Below are 19,561 nucleotides of genomic sequence, written 5' to 3'. Positions count from 1 at the left end.
AACAGCCTGGCTGGATCATCCAGCTTGCATGTGGCTCTGCCTCAGTTTCCCAAGTGGCTTGAAGCAAGAGAGTCCCTGAAGCAGGGAGCTGGCCCCTTTTAGCTCTCCTGATGGTCCCACTTCAGTGCTGGTATGAGAGTCCGCTGGATATCACGACGTAGCCCTGGAGGGCACAGAAAACCATGGGCCGGGTCAGAGGCCACACGCGGACCAATAGGACCCCCAGCTGCCCCATCAGCCTGGCTTTGAGCTCATGGTCTGCCACTCTTGGTGGGTATGTCCTGAGGACAGTCCTTTGCCTCTCTGGGCCTCAATTTCCTGCTGCCCCTTGGGAGTGGGAACAGCACCCTCCCTGCAAGCCTACAGGGAGGATGCAGCCAAAGCACGTGGGCAGAGCCCCCGGCGTGGGCCTGGGGCTTGATGTGCGCTTGGGCATGCGGTTGGGACCAGCACTGGGTTAGGACCGGGAGTCCAAACACCATGGATCTTCTCCGGGTGGAGGTCTCCCCAACAGAGCCAGGAACCTCCCATATATCCTCTGCTCTCTACACCGCACTGCAGAAACATGCTCAGGGCCTGCTGATCATTCATTCATTCGTTCATTCATTCAACAAATCTTCACTGAGCTTTGGCTCTAAGCCAAGCCCTGGGCCCCATGCTAGGAACAAGGCAGACCCAGTCCCTGCCCATGCGTAGCTCATGGTCCAATACAGTAGCCATTATTAAATTTAAGCCAATTAAAATGAAATAAAATTTACAATTCAGCTTCATAGTTGCACTAGCCACATTTCAAGTGCCCAACAGCCACCCAGGCCCAGCGGCTGACCATGGCTACTGTGTTGGACAGTGCAGACTTCCATCCTCACAGAACATTGTTTTGGACAGTGCTGGTCTGGGGACCTTTGGGTTTGGACCCAGTTGGCTGGATCTCTGGGTACCAGGCTGGGTCAGCCACTGACCGTGCCTGTTCCAGACAGTCTTGGGGAAATTCCCACTAACAGTCCAGGCTCCAACATGTGCCAATGGTTCCTTTTTTGCAGGGTGGAGCGTGGACCACCCAGGTGCCTTGGGACCATAGTTCTTAAGCAACCAGGGCATCATCCCCAGAGAAACATCAGTAGGTCCCTCTCAGGGGATCTGAATAACATGCAGATGTTGGGCTTGAGGGACCTTGGCTAAGCTTTCTGTCCTACGCATGTCTTGTTGAGTGAATGGAAAAAATATTATCATTTTTTATCCCAGGTGAAACAGAAAGAAGTTGTAGGGTCTCACCCTGGACAGTGGTAACTGAACTTCACCCTGGGCCCACAATTTCTCATCTCACTGGGAAGCGCCCCTTCCCCCATCCAGCCTGCAGGGGTTCACGTACAAAGCTGGAAGAAACTCCTCTGTCATCGTTCCCAGACACCGAAGGCCGTGCCCACCCCAGGGCACAGATCATGGGACAACTGAAGCCCCCCAATGTGGCCTGGCATGATATCTGACGAGGACTAAAGGGTGGGTGAGACCTTTGCACCAGTGTCTCCGGACATCCTAAATTTTCCATCTCACTACTGCTAACGATTCATGGCATGGTCTTGGCAGGAACAGGGGACACCCCCAGGCCTGGCTGAGCCTGCGACTCTACTCTTGGTACTGGCAGGGAGGTAGGGTGAGAGGGAGCCCTGCCCTGCTGAGCCCAGCCTTCCCCCAACGGTGGCAGAAGTCCAGGTAGTCACACCCAAAGGCTCTCACCTCGTAGACAAAGACCTCAGGGTTGACATAGTGGAGGTTGACCACGTTGGGGAGGGCGATCCCCATGCCCAAGAGAGCTGCAGGAGGGGAAAGAGAAACCAAGCTCAGCTGGGAGGTCGGAACGGAGCACCGCCGGGAGCCAGCCCTGTGCTGAGGTCCTCACGTGCATTGTGACACTGAGCCCCCCAGACAGCCAGGGAGTGGGAGCCGTTATTATTATACTCACTCTACAGAAGGGAAAACTGAGGCTTAGGCAGGAAAAAAACCTGAAAAACTCCCACCCTCTTCCCCTCTGAGCCCGGGAGGTGGCAAAGGCGCCGGGAGGGAGCGTCGACCAGAGGTGGGTCAAGGAGGGGGTCACGGAGGCCCACCGGCGTGGAGGGCAGGGCTCACCATCGAGGTGATCAAGCAGGGGCTTCTGAAACAGGGTGTCCATGAGCGGGCGCACTTGATTTGCCTGCAGCCGTGTAGTCAGGGAGATGGGGGACCCTTGGCCCGCTCCGGGCAGGGGCCGGGAGAGTGGGACAGATGGGCCACACGTGAACACACAGACAGATACAGACACACACGCAAAAAGCAGAGGCACAGGTCATCCCTGTCCTGCCTCAAGCAGAGTCCAGCTACCCCTGGGCCCGGGTCAGCCTTCTCAGAGGAGCCTCAGCCCGGCACCGGATTGCCTGACACCGCGTGGCCGACAGGTGGCTGGCCACCTTGCCGGTGCTGACCGATGGATGATGGACTGACGGCGGATGGACTGACGGGCCATACTGACTGACAGGCCAGCCAACGAAGGGCTGCTTGGTGGCTAAGGACGTGGCCAAAGGAGCAGCCAGCACTGCCTGACGCTGGCTTGGCGGATTTACCAGTGGACTCCGCGATTCTTGGACTGGCCGGCCATCACCCACCAGGCAGTGACAGGCTGGCTAGCTGACCCACCCCACTGAAGCACCAAAGCTGACTGACCGGCTGACTGGCAGACAGACAGCCTGTGTGACGGGTGGGCCCCCTGACCGACCACTGTCATCAAGTACCCTGGGCGGAAGCTTGGTCACGGTGGTACACAGGGACATGGTGTGCCAGGACATGGGTTCAAGGCCTGCCTTACCCAGTGAGGGGGTCCCCGGAGACCCCGGCCCCACACTCACATTGATGAAGCCCACATTGGAGGAGGCCACGGTGAGCTGGATATCCCTGAAAGGGAAGCAGGAGGCTTAGGGCTGGGGCCTAGGTGCCCCCTCCCTCCATACCACGCGTGCAGCCTCCCAGGCTCCTCTGACTGACACTGTGACGGGTGGCGTTGCGAGAAGTGGTTGCAGGCCCATTGCACAGAGGAACACACTGAGGCTGCTGAATCCAGGAGGCCTTGCTTACCCCAGCACAGAGGTGGTCCCCTGAAGCTTCACCTTGGACATGGAGAGCTGGAGGTTCAGGTTCACGACCTGGGCACGAAGGGAGAGCAAGGTCAAAGAACACAGAGCCACATAAGAGCCTTCAGGTGGCCACCGGCTCCCAGCCACTTCCTGGCTGATTCAGGTGTTCGTGGAGCACCTGTGCATGCCAGGCCCTGCACACAGCACAGTGTGAACGAGACAGACCAGGTCTCTGCCCTTGGGAACCCTCACGGGCCAGGGGAGGAGGTGAACAATGACCAAGGTAACCACATAGGGTCTTTGTAGCCGGGGCCAGGAAGGCAGAGTAGTAGCATGGAGAGGGCTGATGGGGACCATCTTTCTCAGGGTGGTCCAAGAAGGCTGCCCTGAAAAAGGCTGCAACATTTAAGCTGAGACCTGGAAGATGAGGGGAAGCTAGCCATGCCAAAAACTAGGGGAAGAGCGTCCTAGGCACAGTGTCCAACAGCACGTGCAAAGGGCCTGTGGCAGGAATGTCATGGCATAGAGAAGGAACAGCAAGGAGACCAGTATGGACAGAGCAGAGCAAGTGAGGAATGTGGGGCAGGAAGGGAGCTCTTTGGAGTCGCCGCCCTCCCAGCCAGCCCCACCAGCCCACCTCACTCACCACATCAAAGGAGAAGAGGGACTGGAAAGCCGAGTTGGAGGCCACAGCCTGGACCTCCACGAAGGGCTGCAGCTGAATTGTGGCATTGTTGGTACGAAGCGTGGCCACAGGTGTGGCACCCAGCCGCACCTTGAGTGCCACAGGCATGGGCTTGGGGAACTGGCGGGCCACCTGGGAGAGTGGAGAGGGAGAGAGGGAGGAGGGCACCTGGGGGCAAAGGCTGGGTGGGCTCTCCACCCATCATGCCTCAGACGAGGCCACCGAGGTGCATCCCCCCAGGCCCGTGCTCCTGCCCTCGGGGACGCCCAGCCCGAAAGGGGTGGTAGGCATGAAGTCGGGCGCAGCCTGTGTGATCTGTGCCAGGAGGGACGGGAGAGCTCAAGGAGGCTCCTGGACCAGACTAGGGGTTGGATGCTCCCCCAGGAGGCAACCCCTGGGCTTGGTCTTGAAGATGAACAAGAGAAAAGGAAGCAGAAAAGGCCCTCCAGGCAGAGGGCTGCACTTGGACAAAGGCATAGAAGGAGGGTAATAGCATAATCTCTGACCCTGAGGTGGAGCAGGTGCAGCGGTAAGGACACACGCTGAAGCCCACAGGGGACAGATCCGGGCCAGTGGAGCCAGAGAACCTCCCACCCAGGCCCAGGTCTCTGACCAAAAATGTCACCAACCTCAGGGATGAGCTGGCCCAGCATGGAGGTGTTCAGCAGGTTGTCCTCTGACTTCTGAAATTAGCCCCCATGTCCCGACAGGCTTTAGGGCAGCCACTCCTCAAGCCCCACTGCCTCTTGACTCCCCTCGGCCCCCTCTTCACCTTCCCAACAGTCACCCCGCGGCCCCAAAGCTTGGGTGGCCCCACCCATGGTCTGGCTTCGGCAGGGTCTCCCCAGGCTGGGCCGCAGGGCACGCTTCTCCCCCGTGCTTGGGGCAGCAGGTCCGACCCTCACCAGATGCCCTGTGATGTCCAGGTTGAGGGCACCCGCCTTCTGCAGCAGCAGGAGGGCAGAGTCAAACAGGTCCTGGGAGAGGCCCACGGTTGCCATGGCACCCTCGGCACCCACGTGAGCTGGCAGCACAAAGTGGGAGGCCTCCACGGGCAGGACGATGGGCTTGCCCAGGAGGAAGAGAACGGCCTACGGGGTTGGTGGGTGGTGAGAGGGAGAAAAGCAGCAGGGCCTCAGGAGGGTGGAGGCTCCATCCCAGACCCTGGGCTCTCAGATGCCACCCACCCAACATGCCACGCGACGTTCAGCCTCACACCCGTGCCTGCCTCTAAATGCCATGCCAGCTCCTCTGCCTTCAATACCCCTGCTCCTCTAGGAATGTCCCAGGACCCTGAGGGCTCCAGAGGCAACAAGCCCACAGCTCTGGGCTGACAAGGCAGCACTTACACTGATATCCAAGGAAATGTAGTCCTTAGTGATGCTGGGCACGTTAATCATAGAGTAGCGAATCTGGGACTCCGGACCTACAGGGTTGAGGCCTAAATAAAAGCAGGATGAAGAAGAAAAGATGGTATACTTAGCCTTACCCACCAATGCCTCATCTATCCAGAAAACTCAATTATCTGACAACTTTAGCTAGCCAGACCCAGGCCAAGGAACAGAAAAGGGAAGAAAAAAGGTCTCTGAGCACGTGAACTTCAGGTGCAAAACACACACAACCAAGATTCAGCCACTCGTGGCCTACTGACTCTTCGTTTAGACACAGTTCTAAGAGTCTGGGTTTCTGCTTTCCTAATCAGTGGAAGGCGAGAGACCTCGAATTAGAAGGAAGGAAAAGGGTCACACTCCCCCTGAAAAAAGCAAGAGGGAACCACAGAAAAAGACCGGAGGTCACATTTATCCAGGTCCAGACATTTGACTTACATTGTCCCATTCAATCATCACCACAATCCTGTAAGATTAGGAGCCCATTTTACACACGCATGGGCACGCGCACGCACACACACACGCACGCAGCTTGCTATGTTCAGTTGTGCCCAGGATTGTATATCTGATCTGTCTGACTCTAAAGCTATGTTCTCTCTCCACCTAATCACACAACCTCCTGCAGAAACTCAAAAGGCATGCACCCCTGGGGCCATGCAGTGTGGGAGCACAGAGCAGGGGCTCCCAAGACACCCTCAGGGAGCCTTTCAGGGATGCACAGAGGAGAGTCCAGTTCCTATAGGGCAAGTTTCTCCCAAAGCTCAGAATATTCTGATTGGGGAGGTTGCAAAGGGTGAGTCACTTGTGGGAACCGCATTTCTGGACACAGCTAGGCTAGCCAGCATGGCAGGTGGGGAGGCTCAACCCCACTCTCAGGAAAGCCCAGCTTTTAGCAATGGGTCCTCAAAGGCTCTGAACGACCAAGGGGTGTGTGTGTGTGTGTGTGTGTGTGTGTGTGTCCATCAGATTTCTGCCGGATTTTCTAATGTCTCTTCTGGATTTAATTGTATTTCCTCTGATGTTTTGGAAATTTCTTGTGATCATAAAAGCAATATAGTATGATTCCATTTCTACAGCTCCGTGGCCCTCAAAGATTGGGGTGGTAGCAGGAGGGGGGCAGCTCAGAGGGATTTGAGGGGCTGACAAGATGTCCTGTATCTCGAGTTTGGTGGTGGTCACACAACTGTGACTCAGAGAATAGGACCCTAAAAAGAATAAATTACTCTGTGTTTTTAAAGTGAATAAAAACATGAAAAATTTTAAAATAATGCATATTCACTGTGGACATATAGACATTTTTTGGAGGATGGAAAAAAAATATAGCCCAGAATCTCAAATTTATTTTTTTTTTCAGTATTTTCTTCTGCAGAGACAAACGGCCCCCCATCTGTCCCTTCCTCAGTAAAGCTGCAGCAAAGCCAGGTGTCGCTTCGGGTCCTTCTCTGTTTTCTTTATAGAGGGCCATTATAGCTTAGTTAAGGGCACAGTTCTCAAGGCAGACTGCCTCAGATTCTTCATCTGTCAAATGGAGCTAATAGTGTTACAGTAAATATTAGCTTTCATTATACTGTATTTTGCCAGGCATGTTGCTATGTGATTGAAAGAAGGCCCTTTAAGCTCTGCTTTTTAGTGGCTCCTTTCACCCCACACTGTAGGTACCCAGGACTCATGTAAACAGTCCCCTAGGCCTGAATGCTTAGGTTTCTTCTACTAGATTGTTTTTAATTCCTCAAAGAAAAGGGCAAGAGCTGGTCTTTGCTATGAACCCAATTACAAGGCATCTCGATGGAGACCACCCCACTGAGGAAGAAGGGAGGGATGAACATTTATTGAGCCTCTTGTCCACCAGGCTCTTAACTTGTGCTGTCTGGTAGCAGCACATGGGAGAAATAGGAATTCTGAGCCCTGTTTTTTTTTGGATTGAAATAGGCTCAGAGAGATGGAGCGACTTCCCTAAGATCACACAGCAATGGAGCCAGAAGGCCAAAATTTAACTTCATGTCCTTTGATTCCAAGTCCTATCTCCAGCCCTCTTGGTGCCTCCTATGAAGGTAACATGGGGTGGGGGATGGCACTGAGGGGAGTGGGCGTAATCAAGGAATGTTCCCTGAGGGGACTGTGAGCCGGGCCATGAAGTCTGGGCAGAGCAGTGGTTGGACACGTAAGGAGGAGAAAACCAGCATGAGTCCGTTCATGGGTGGCTCTCGCACCACACTGAGGATTTTAGACTCAGAGCCTCTAATTCCCCATCTCTATATCAGGGATACTGATGCCACCTCATGGGACTGTTGTTAATAGTTTGCACAAGAGGGACACCTGGGTGGCTCAGTCGTTAAGCGTCTGCCTTCGGCTCAGGTCATGGTCCCAGGGTCCTGGGATCGAGCCCCGCATCGGGCTCCCTGCTCCGCGGGGAGCCTGCTTCTCCCTCTCCCACTCCCCCTGCTTGTGTTCCCTCTCTCGCTGTGTCTCTCTCTGTCAAATAAATAAAATCTTAAAAAAAAAGTTTGCACAAGAAAGCCAAAGCTAGCTTGATACGAAAATATTCACTACAGAGCCCACCACAGACGCTGCCAAGCCGTCCCTCCTGGCCTAACAGGAGCATGCCGCCCTGCTCCTGTTCCCACACACCCACTCCCGCGCACCTGTCCCATGCTGTGTCACCGTTAGATGTAAACCCCTGACTCAAAGCAAAGCCAACCAATTGCAAAATCCAGCTGGCAACAGTCAACAGCTCTGGAGTTTAGAAAGTCGGTGACGGTGACCTAGGGAAAGCGCTAGAATCCCAGGCAAAGCCATCAGATAGAAGAAGGTGTGCTTCAAACAGGAGCATCTTCAAACAGCTGTGTGGGGAAACAGAGGGAACCCTGGATTTTGCTCAGGGCTCACCGAGCACGTATTACCCCCCAAATCAACAAAGGATGCATTTTTGGCCGGTCTGGGGACAGGCAGGGGATCACCAGTGTCGTTATTAATGTTGACGAATACTACTGAAAAGAAGACGAGGCTGGCCTGCTTTCATAACTTGTAGCTTCATATGGTGAGATGAAGTCCTGATTAAGTCTCGTTTAGGCCACCACTGTGGCCACACTTCTGTGTGGACCATGCGTGGTGGCTGCGAGCCACCTGTGGTCATGGAGGAAGGCAAGGGGGGCAGTGGGGAGGCGACTGATGAGTGGTGGGAGTTGGCAGATGTATATATATATATGCCCCAGCTCCTGCCCCTCGGGGAGGATGCAGGCACGGACCCCTCAATCTCCAAGAGCCCCTCGGTGGGAGTGCACCCCAGTTGCCCACAGCAGTGCCTGCTCACGAGCACACCCTCCTTCCCTGTTGCTGCGCCCCTTCCCCACCCGTGCCCCTAGGACCCACCCCATCCCAGCCACTTACGCCCACATCTTGTCTCAGGGTCTGCTTGTGAGGGGATTAGCCTACAGGGCTTTCTCCTAGTATACTCCTCGTCCTCCCTGGACAGGAGGATCCTCGGGAAAAATCACAGGTGGACTAGCCTGACGGCGGATGGAGAGGAGAGGGAGGCTTGCCTCTGGGTGGGTGGTTGGCCCCTGAGAAGGGGAGCAGGGGTGAGGGCACTTGCAAGCAGATGAGCCTGAGTTCTGTTGAGCACATGCTGAGTCAGGGGAGCCTGTGAGACCTCCAGGAGAAGGGGTGCAGCAGGAAATGGAATGTGAGGGCCTGAGCCCCAAAGTGCCAGGGGGAGGGTCCGCCAAAGACTGTGGGAGAGGTGGGAGCAAAACCGGGGGAGGTTGGGGCTCTGAGTCTCCAGGCAGGGGAGGACACAACAGCAAACTGAATGTACTCTCCCCCCCCACACACACGCATGTTTGCACACTTGCACGCACACACTAAACGTTCAAAAACTCCATTCTAGAATTCGGAGATTCCCTGAGTTCATCAATATTCATCAAATTCCCTGAGTTCAGTCATCCTATGATTGATCTCCCAGAGGTCAGCCGTGACTAGGGGGGTATCTTTGAAGGGTCTTGGGGGCCCCAGCGGGGCTCAGAGGCCCCAGTCCCCTTCCCCCGGGGCTCCCAGGTCTTACCAATTAAAGTGCCCAGGTGGACATTGAGGCCTTGCACCAGGTTGGAGATGCTCAGGCATAGCTGTGGCAAGACAGAGGAGAAGGCTGGTGAGGAAGGCGCTGGGGCTGGCCGGGCAAGAGCGGGAGAGTCTGGGGTCCCAGTCTGAGGCCTGGAGTCCCGCCCCTTCCTCCACCACCCGCAGCGCTCACTCTGCCGAACTGTTCTAAACTCCCCACAGATGTTAGTGCGCTCAACCCCCCAGCCAGCCCACAGGGGAGGTTTACTCTCTGCATGACAGGTGTGGAACTGGGGGCAGAGGGAGATTAGGTGACTCGTCCAGGTGCCCCAGCTAGGAAGGAGGGGACCAGGGTGCAAACCCAGGCCCCACCTGGCTCCGGTGCCCGTGCTCTTGTCCACTTCCGTTTTGTCTCTTTTTCACAAGCCACGTGGCCCCTGAAGGCACCGCCTCCTCCTCGCCCTCCAGCACGGGACTGGGGCTGGCCCAAGAGCCTGAGCCTCCCTCCCCAGCGACACCCCCACCCCCGAACTCACCCTTATTTGGGCTTCTCCATCACTGCCCTAGACCCTCACCCCAGCCCCTTCCCTGCCCTCCCGGGAGAACGGGAGAACGGAGAAGCCCCACGAAGGGCCTTCTATTAAAAAAAAACAGGTTCCCCACTCAGCAGGGGGGGAGGGTCTTCTTGTCCCTCTCTCTCTGCCCCTCCCCCTACTTATGCTCTCTCTCGCTCTCTTTGTCAAATAAATCAATTGAATCTTTTCTAAAAATTTTTAAAAAGGAGTAAGAACCCCATCTCTCCCATGCCTACCATCCCCCGTTCATCCACACGCCCTCTGAGGTTAGGAGGCCCTCCGTCCCAGGACAGCTGGTCTTTTACCTTGTTCCGCAGCACAGCTTTGATGTGCTTCTGCACCGGGACCAGCAGCCCAGGGGCCACGCTAAGAAAGAGAGAGAGACAGCGCTCCTGAGCTCCGGGTCACGGGTTCGGGCCCGTTTCTCCGGGCAAAGCCACCGTCGGAGAGAGGAGTGTCTCCCCCGAGCCAGGGGGCCAGTGTGAGTCCTATTCTGCACCTTGCCATGTGCCAACACAGTGCCCCACAGATGAGGAAACCGAGCCTCAAAGTAGAGGTCACTGGTTCTGGGGTCTGGAAGTGGCCAAAACGTGATGATGAGGCCAGGCTTTGGGGAGACAGAGAAGATGCTGCAAAGGCCGGACTTGGCCACGTTCCTGGCCAGCTGGCTTCCTGGCCGCTTTGAACCCAATGAGCTGGGGGTGCTTCCTGCTTGGGCTCCAATTCTGTGTGACACACCCCAGTAAAGTCCCTTTCTCATTCTGTGCCTCAGTTTCCCCTCTGAACAATGGGAGATGGGTCTAAGTGGTTTCTGAGCAGGGATCCATAGGAAACTATGGTTCCTTGGGGTTTCTTTTAAATTTTTATTTAAATTTCAGTTAATGAAGAGTCTGTTTCTTGGTTTGCCTCTCTCTCTCTCTTTTTCCCCCCTTTGTTCCTGTGTTTTGTTTCCTACATTAGACATATGAGTGAAATCATATGGCGTTTGTCTTTCTCTGACTGACTTATTTCGTTTAGCATTACACTCTTTAGCTCGGTCCATGTCGTTGCAAATGTTAAGATTTCATTCTTTTCCATGGCTGAGTAAATTTCCGTGGTGTGCGTGTGTGTGTGTGTGTGTATCACATCTTTATCCGTTCATAAATGGCGATCCAAGCTGCAGCCCAAGCTCACGGACTGCATCTCAGGGGAGGTGGGGGGATGGCAGCTGTGTTTTTAATGCCACTAACTTCTGGGTTTTCCTTTCTGTGAGCAGCTCCAGAGGGTGGCGGGGGGTCACGGGACACAAGCAGGGATGGACTGATGCCCAGCCCCCTCTGTGGAGAGAGGCCAGTCCCAAATTCCCACCCAGCTCACGTGTGGGAAGGGAGACATCAAGCAGGAGGTGAGTCAGGCTATAGGGGTTCGAACCCACCGCACCGTTTGCCCACGGTGTAAACTTAGGCAAGTCACTTAACTGTTCTGTGCCTCCATTTGTTCTCTTGTAAGATGGAGGGGATCCTTGTGCCTTCCTGGCTAGGCTACTGTCATGTAGTAAAGGGTTTGAACCTGCTCTGCACACAGCAGGTGCTCCGGTCAGCTTTAGAGGCAGCCCTGACTCACAGTGAGGTTGATGGGTCCCAGCCCCCTGGACCTCAGAATCCCCATCCCTGCAGGGAGGGACAACCCCTGAGGCCCATGGTGGCCACATCAGGCCAGCATCCTCCCTGAGTACTGCGGCAATGGCTGGCGTGCATGGTCATGTGCTGCAGGGGGGCTGGGGTGCAGTAGAGGGGACGTGGCCTCTGGCTGCCCACTCTCGGGGTGACTTTGGGTAAGTCCCTCCCCTTCCCTGAGCCTCAGTGTCCTCAGCCATAAAACAGGTGTGATCCTGGGGCTCTCTCAGGCCCCTTGTGGCAATCGGGTGAAGGCTGGAGTAGGAAGCTCAAGAAATGGCACCACAGCCTTGGTGTCGGACCCTGCAGCCCCGCCCCTGCCAGGCACTCACCTGGCACTGCCCTCAAGCACCGCGGCGTTGTTGAAGAGTGGGAAGCAGGCAGAGATGCTGACCACGGGGGTCCTGATGGAGCCCTGAGCCACGTTGGCGTCGGCCAGCAGGACCACGGGCAGCGTCAGCTCCAGGGGCTCGGGGACTCTGCGCGACACTGTTCCTGAGCCCTGGCAGCACTGCCCAGCAGAGCCTACCCTGCAAACCCCCCTGGCCTGAGCCTGCCCTCCACTTGACACGGGCAGGACCCCCACTCAGCATGAGATGGCCCCCTGGGGGCAGGCTCAAGGCCCTCCAAACTCCACTCAGGGTCACAGACATTGCAGCAGAGGGGTGTGAACTCTGGCTCCCAACGCCCTCTCCCTGTGAAACCCTGGGCCGGTCACTCCCCATCCCCCATCCTGAGCCTCAGTTCCCTCTTCTGTGGAATGGACATGAGAGTGACGACACCTCTCCCTCAGGGCCGTGCTGAGCTTTCTGTGAGGCAGCCGTGTGAAAATGCCCTGCCTGGAGCCTGGCCCCCAGTGAGCACTCACACAATGGCAGTGTCAGCATAAATGAGTTCAAATCAAAGAGATCCCTCTGAATGCCTGGCTGATCATTTGGAAATCAAACACATACAAGGTGACTGGGACACAGAAATAATTCTAATAGCGACATTTACTGAGCACCTACTCCGTGCCTTGCACTGTGAAAGGGGAGGTGTGATTTTAATTATAGCATGGAGTGTATGCTGCATCCCCCAAAGCCGTGCTGCAGAGTTTCCTCCCACTTCAGAGTGGGAGACTGAGGGCTGCAGGGGTGAACCCACTGCCTGGTTACACGGCTGTGGAGCAGGACCCAGGGTCTCAAATTCTCACTGTCTCACGCCCGCACGGGAGGGTGGCAAAGAGCACTGGACAGGGAGTGGCAGGCTTGAGTACAGGACCTGGGAGTTGCTAGCCCCTCTCCCTTCACTCTGCCCCTTGGAGCTTCCCTGAAAATCTTTCTGCACACCCCCGCCAGGTCCTAGATTCACTCACCGAAAGACCTTGAAAGTAAAATTGGCTGCTACCAACATTCGTATCCCCAAATCGGCAATGAATTTCAGGTTGAATTGGGGCACATGGACATTCGAAATCTGGATCCTGCAGGGTGGGAAAGGAGGTGACAGGGTGGCTCCCATTAAACCTTGGGATCAACTCTGGGGCGGGTGTTATGAGCCATATCCACACTGTTGATGTTATGAAGAGGGACTGTCTGACTATTGGAACCATGGAATGAGGAAGAGGTAGTGAGTTCTCCAACCTAGGGGGCATGCAAGCCATTGTTGGACAACCAGCTGGCAGGGAAAGGGTGCAGACTGGATTCCCAGCCTGGGGCAGGAATTGAGGGAGAGGATTATTCGGGTCTTGGAGGGATCTTAGTTTCTGACAGAGGTCGGGAAAGCTTGGAAGGTGGGACGCACAGAGGGCAGAAATCACCTCTGTAGCATTCTAGTCTACAGCTTTGGCTGGTAGCCCTCCAGGGACAGGAAACTCATTCTCTTCAAAGCTGCCTATTCTGACTGCTAAGTACTTTCTAACTAACTTTCTCTTTTTTTCCTCAATGAGTCATCTTTTCCCCTATGCCGGTCTTGGGGGTGGGAATTCAGACACTACAAAATGATATAAATTTGAAAAGTCACATCAAACCTCCACCCTCAAACACTCTCCCTGTTGGCACTTAGCGGACATCTTTCCGCAACTCTCTCTGGGACACAGGCTGACTGAGAACCTGCTTCTTTTCGCTCGACAACCACCTTGGATGTATTCCCACTTCTGCAAACAAGGACACTCGGTGCTGTTGGCCAACAGCCACGTGGGGCCAACCCTAAAACCCTGAGGAATCCTCCACTGTCGGGTGTGTCTGCGTTGTTCCCAGTTCACCATCCTTCAAGGGCAGGACCCCAGCCCTACCCTCAGGGCCTCGTACTGGGGACCTCCACCCCAGCTGCTGGTTTGTCCAGTGTTTTTTAATTAGTTGCCATCATTCAAGACTTGATAGATTTTAAATATATATATGACTTCTCTTGGGAATCCAGAGATCCAGCAATAGTGAGTCTATTCCCACATGCTTGGGGACAACTCGCCCGGCCCCTGGATCTGAGTTTGAGATGGACCCCATCTTCCTCTGCTTTTGAGTCTCTGTTCATTACAGGGGTGTGGGGGTGCTTAGGCTCAGACTTGGGTCTAAATTCGGTGTCTCATTTTTGGAGAAAGTAGCCAAAGGTCCTGCCAGCCCTGGGGACCCAGGAGCTACAGTCTTGGCCCCTGGGGGCAGAAATCTACTAATTCAGAGGCACCAGCCCCCCACCCCCGGCCACCGCCATGTCTCTGCCTCCGACCCACCTCTTCAATCATCTTGTGACCACTCACTTAAAGGGTGGGAATATCTAACCTGGTGAGGGAAGCACTCGTCCAGAGGGTGGGAAACACTCACCTATGCGTGGGGTATTCATCAGGCAGGCTAAAGCATTTTCCCCAGTAGGCGGGAGCACTAACCTGGTGGGCTGACGCACCTCGCCATTCCAGTCCAAGAAATACGGGACTGTGACCTGCAGAGCCTGCTGAAGAGGGGCTTTCCCGATTTCCGACACTAGGGGGCCAGAGCAGGATAAAGTCAGGCTGCCCTCCGGGGCCACAGAGCAAGACCACACGACCCACCACCATCCGCCCCACATCTTGGGCAGAGAGGACTCAGAGACTAGAAGGGTCACCCTTGCCCACGGAGGTTGAGGACTGCTGGGGACCAATCCCAGCTCTGTTACTCACTATCGATGTGGCTGCTCTGTGCCTCAGTTTCCCCTTCTGTAAACTTGCAATGATTATGATGGTACCCGTCCCGTAGTGTCTTTGTAAAGCCTCAGTGCACAGTAAATGTTAGCTCTTACTGTTGCTATTTATTTGGGTAATAATAATGACTGTCTCCCTTTGGGCCAAGCACGATTCTGAGTGATGTAGCTACACTGTGCCCGGTTTACCGAGAGGTGAAGACACCTGGGAAGGGGAAGTTGGATTGGCTGAGGCGCCTGCTCCCAAGCCCCTGGACCTCCTCATGCACCTGTCCTGCTGAGCGAGGGAGGTACTAATTAAACAATTGAACATGGAGTGGAACAAAGATGAGAGGGGATGGGGCTGGAAGGGAGCACCAAATGAAGAGTCCAGAGGCCTGAACTTCACTCAGGCTCCCTGTGGGAACTTAGAAAGAGGCATGTGCAGCCTGGGCTTCCCGCTGGATTTCCACCAAGAACACAGGCCCGTGCGTCTGGGATGGCGCTCTGGGGACAAAGGAGCCTCACAGAGGATGGGCAGAGGGAGGATGGCCAGCAGAAGGCAGCAGGCCTCATGTCCCTGCCTGTCGCTTCCATGAATGGCTCCATGTGCCAGGCACAGACTAACACAGGTTACTGACCCCTTTCACCGCCTACCTATCTGCCCGGATACAAGGTCCTGGAGGCTGTGTGTGCGCCACGGGGACACTGCTACCTTGGTGTTTTGTGGCCTGGGCCACGGAAGGTCTCTTCTATGGCCTGACCTGAGTGTCTCACACCGTAATCTGAGTTTGGTCTGGTCTTGGGGGAAATGGCTTCTGATTTCTCACCCCTGACGCAGCTTTGGTGGGATCCTGGGAGCAACTGGGGAGAAGTTTTGTCCCTCCCTGGGCCTAGGTTTTCTCATCGTGCTTTCCTCGGGGGATGGGGCAGGTCTTAGAAGGATGGGGCAGTGGTCATAGGATAGAGACCTTGCCTGAGAGGGGCCCAGAGCAGGGCTGGTCTTCTCACTGTGTACCCCACAGAGATCTAGCTCCAGGGCACTCCCTCCAGTATTGTGCTAGACCCTTTGCCCAGCATGCGTGTGCACACACCGCCCCTACCATGCACACCTGCATGGATACCCCCAGGGAGTGCAGCCGCACCTGTACAGACACACACCCAGGCACGTACTGAGACACCTGCACACACGCATGGTGGACATGACTACGCTCCCACACACGCATTCACTTTTGAAGTGTTTGCCGAGTGGCACCTTGTCAGACCTTGTCTGGGGGCCAGGGACACAGCGGTACGTGAGATAAAATCCAGGTCCTTGTGGGGCTTTTGGGGTCACAGACACACGCACACACACTTGGGACCCTGCACATGCTCATGTGCAGACACCCACGGGAGAGGCCAGGGCGCGTCTCTTACCGTAGCTCAGCACGGCCTCGTTGAGTCTGACCACGGTGCCCGGCAGGGAGGTGCCGACCACAGGCAGCAGCAGTGCTAAGAGCAGATCCAGCCCGCATGCCCGAGCCATCGCTGTCCTGGCCACTACCCCCCAAGATCTGTGGGCTGGGGTGGGCACAAGCATCAGAGAGCTTGTCCAGAACGTGCCCCCTCCAGGCTGCTGGAACCCCACCCCAGCCTGGAGGTCGCAAGCCCTGCATGGTGATCCCAGCCCTACCCGGGACTCCCACACATCAGTGCTGCATCTCTGCATTGGGAAGGATCACCTGCCCTGACTGCTTCCTCAGGAACCACAGGGAGATTTGGTCTGGAAGCAGGTCCCAAGACCCAGAGAAGACGTGGCCTTGCCTAAGGCCACACCGCAAACTAGGGCCGGCTGTAGGACCCAAGCCATGCCAGAGCAGGAGGGTGAGGTTCCTGGTAGGGAGACTGCGAGCCGCTTCCTGCCCCGAGGAGAGAGCCCAGGCCCACCACCCTGAGGCCCAGGGCTGTGTTTCCTGATGCCAGGGGTTCAGCCCATGTGACAGCCCATCCTAGTGCCGCACTGTTCCAACCTGCCAGCAGAGGATCCAGAGGGGCTCCTATCCTCATCTCTTCCCGTACCAGGGGAGGGATGTCCTAAAAGCAGGCCTCTGCATGGACCTCCCAAGCCCTCCCAACCCAGCTCAGCCCAGTAGGCGGATCTGTGTCTGACTCAGGCGTGAGGGCCCACTGATGAGATGGGCTCAACGGAGGCCCAGAGAAGTGGCACTTGCCCAAAGTCCCAAAACAAGACCGGGGATGGACCCTTGTCCATGTAGAAGGCGGTCGGAAGTAGTATTCCCATTGAACGGATGGCGAAGTCGAGGCTCCTCCCTGGAGAAGTGCCAGCCCTATCGCCACTCCTACCTCAGGTGGTTTCTGGGGACAGGTGGATTCGCAGCCCCAGCCAAGGCCTCCTGAGCCCCTGGCGGGTGCGGAAGCTGCTTTATGAGGCTCCCGGGAGGTGCAGGGCCGGCTGTGAAGGGACCCAGGGAGGGGCAGGTTTGCTTGTGGTTGCGAGTGTTTTCCCTGCAAACATGGCCTTTGCCAAAATGTTTCATCCTATGTGTGTGGTGGGGCTGCCACGTAACCAGGCTGCTGCCAACAGCTACAAGGCCCTGGGATGGGCCGCTCCAGGTCATCCTAGGCCAGGAGAAAGAGGACTGCTCTGAGGGCGATCCCCTCATCATCCCAGCCAGGCCTGGCTAGGCCCAGGAGGACATGGATGCCCCAAGTCAGGGGGCTGACTTGCTAACCTCTGGGGCCTGGCACCTCTCAGCTCTCTCAGAAACATGACCCTTTTAGGAGGAGCAGGAGGTTACCTGAGCCCTAGCTCCAGTCACTGACTGAGCCCTGCTCCTGCTCACACACTGAACCCTGACTCAAAGGGCAACAGACGAGAGGGCGTGTGGATGACCCCATCCCTGCTACTTCATATGGCAGGCTCCCTCCAAATGCCTATTTCACTCACAGTGGATGCAGCCCATCGTCTCTTTCTGCATTACCAACTCCAGCCTCCGCCTTGGCTGTCTGCGCCCAAGGAGCTGTGTGTGCACAAGAAGAAGCTTGTATATGTGTGTGGAGGGGGTGTGTGTGTTTCTATGTATGTGGTTGCGTGTGTGCAGTCATGCACACACATGCGCATTAGGTACTAATGACTAGCATCACAGGAAAATGTGTGTGCGTGAGTGTGTACATGAAGCGGGCATGTTGGCATCTCGGTTTATGTACCTGCCTGTGTACATGAACCTACATGAGTGCAGGCATGGGAGTTTTGTGTACAGTATGCATATGTGCACTTGGTACACGGAGTGTGTCTGTGGGTGTGTGGTTTAGGTGCGTGTGTGGACGCTATGGGTGAATAGTTGACTGTTCCTTGGCATGAGTGGGGGCGGAATTTGTATGTGTTTGTGCATTTACTGTGCACGGGAAGTGGTAGCATAACGGCAGGGAAAGCCTGTCCACTCCTCTGCATGGCTCAGCTGGAGTATAGGCACAAAGGGACTTGGAACCTTTCCCCACTCCAGAGCCCTTCATGGCTCCCACCGACTCCACACCAGGACCAATATCAGGCCCAGAGCCCAAGCCCACCCTGTATTGGATCCCCACTAGGGTCCACAGCACTGCCCGGGACCACAGAGCCCAGTAAGCCCTCCCCTGAAAGCACAGAGCCCCCCTGCCCCGTTCATATGCCAGGTACTCCCTCACAGCCTACTCCTGGCTCCCTGGCCCTCACTGTCACCGGGGCAAACAGCAGACTCGGTGGAAAGGGGCACAAATATTGACCAAAGCCACTCTCAGTGTTTGTTCTTGGCATGAACACTTCCTCTTCCTCGACGTACCCAGCGCAGGGCATATTGACTGACAGCCAGTGGACACACGGGAGGGAGATCCTCACCAGCTCCTCCTCCCTACAGCAGCGGCCAGCATGTTGGGTGAGCACCTGCTACAGGCAAGGCGCTCCCCCAGCCACTTTGCCCTCCTCACCTGGGACAGGAGCTGGTTCCGTTCACCTCTGCAGCCCCTGCCTGGAACATACCACGGGCTCAGTAAATATCTGTTGAATGAATGAATGAACAACTGAAAGACCCTCGTACCAATCCTAGTGGCAGCATTTCAGGGCTTCCCCTTCACCGAATATTCTCAGGGGTACTGTATGAGTTTCCTCGTGCTACTATAACAGATTGCTACGAACGTAGTGACTTAAAACACAAACTCATTACATTTCTGGAAGTCAGAAGTCCAACATGCATGTTGCTTGGCTGAAATCAAGGTATCAGCAGGACTTTGTTCCTTTCTAGAAACTCTAGGGGAGGATTCGTTTCCCTGCCTTTTCCAGCTTCCAAAGGCTGCTTTCACGGCCTGCCTTAAGGCCTCATCACCTTCAAACCAGCATGTTGGGCTGAGGGTTCCTCTTCCATTTACCAGACCCTTATGACACCGGGCCCGCCTGATAAACTAGGATATTCTTCTATCTCAAGGTCAGCTGGTTAGCGAGCTTAATCCCATCAGCAAGCTCCAAATCACCTTCGTCTTGTAACCTAACACGGCCCCACGTTCAGGTGTTAGTATGCAGGCCTTCCCGAGGGACGATTCTTCATCTTACCACTGGAACTTAGCCTACAATTTGAGTAACTGCCACCCAGGGGCAAAAGGAGTTCCTTTTAGCTTCATAATCTGAATAAACTCTCCATCAGCAGGGCTGACAGGAAAAAAAACATAGCCAGACATTTCCACTCTATTATGCTTTTATTTGTCTCCAGGAAATGTAGAACTTTATTAAAACAACAGCACATACATCATTTTGTGTTCTGCGAGACATCCACCAGTGAGCAGACTCGCATATAAGATGCCTTCACGTACAGCCTAAGCAGGTGCTTAGGCAGGTGGCAAGTCTGGGAACCTTGGAGCAGGGAAGGAGCTGGGGGCACGAAAAAGCCTGGCCTGGACCTTGGAGCCTCCGCTCTGGCTCGTGCACGGCCCCTGAGATCCTGGCATG

General features: G+C 55.5%; 1 protein-coding gene across 1 annotated transcript; it reads right to left on the bottom strand.

Moving 5' to 3' along the window:
* Positions 1-121: 121 nt before the first annotated feature.
* Positions 122-16,111, bottom strand: BPIFB2 (BPI fold containing family B member 2). Its single transcript, XM_028118828.1, has 15 exons — positions 16,003-16,111; positions 14,318-14,411; positions 12,818-12,922; positions 11,796-11,942; positions 10,114-10,174; positions 9,238-9,298; positions 5,139-5,230; positions 4,695-4,880; positions 4,419-4,472; positions 3,751-3,921; positions 3,106-3,173; positions 2,880-2,925; positions 2,128-2,191; positions 1,735-1,811; positions 122-163 (listed from the first exon to the last, which is right to left on the bottom strand). The coding sequence occupies exons 1-15, from the start codon at positions 16,109-16,111 to the stop codon at positions 122-124; spliced, it is 1,377 nt and encodes a 458-aa protein (XP_027974629.1).
* Between the last annotated feature and the right edge of the window lie 3,450 nt (positions 16,112-19,561).

The sequence above is a fragment of the Eumetopias jubatus genome, unplaced genomic scaffold, assembly GCF_037043125.1.
Source record: "Eumetopias jubatus isolate StellerSeaLion01/CBP00866 unplaced genomic scaffold, mEumJub1_p1.0 scaffold_9, whole genome shotgun sequence".
NCBI lineage: Eukaryota > Metazoa > Chordata > Mammalia > Carnivora > Otariidae > Eumetopias > Eumetopias jubatus.
This window is presented reverse-complemented; position numbering and strand designations above follow the sequence as displayed.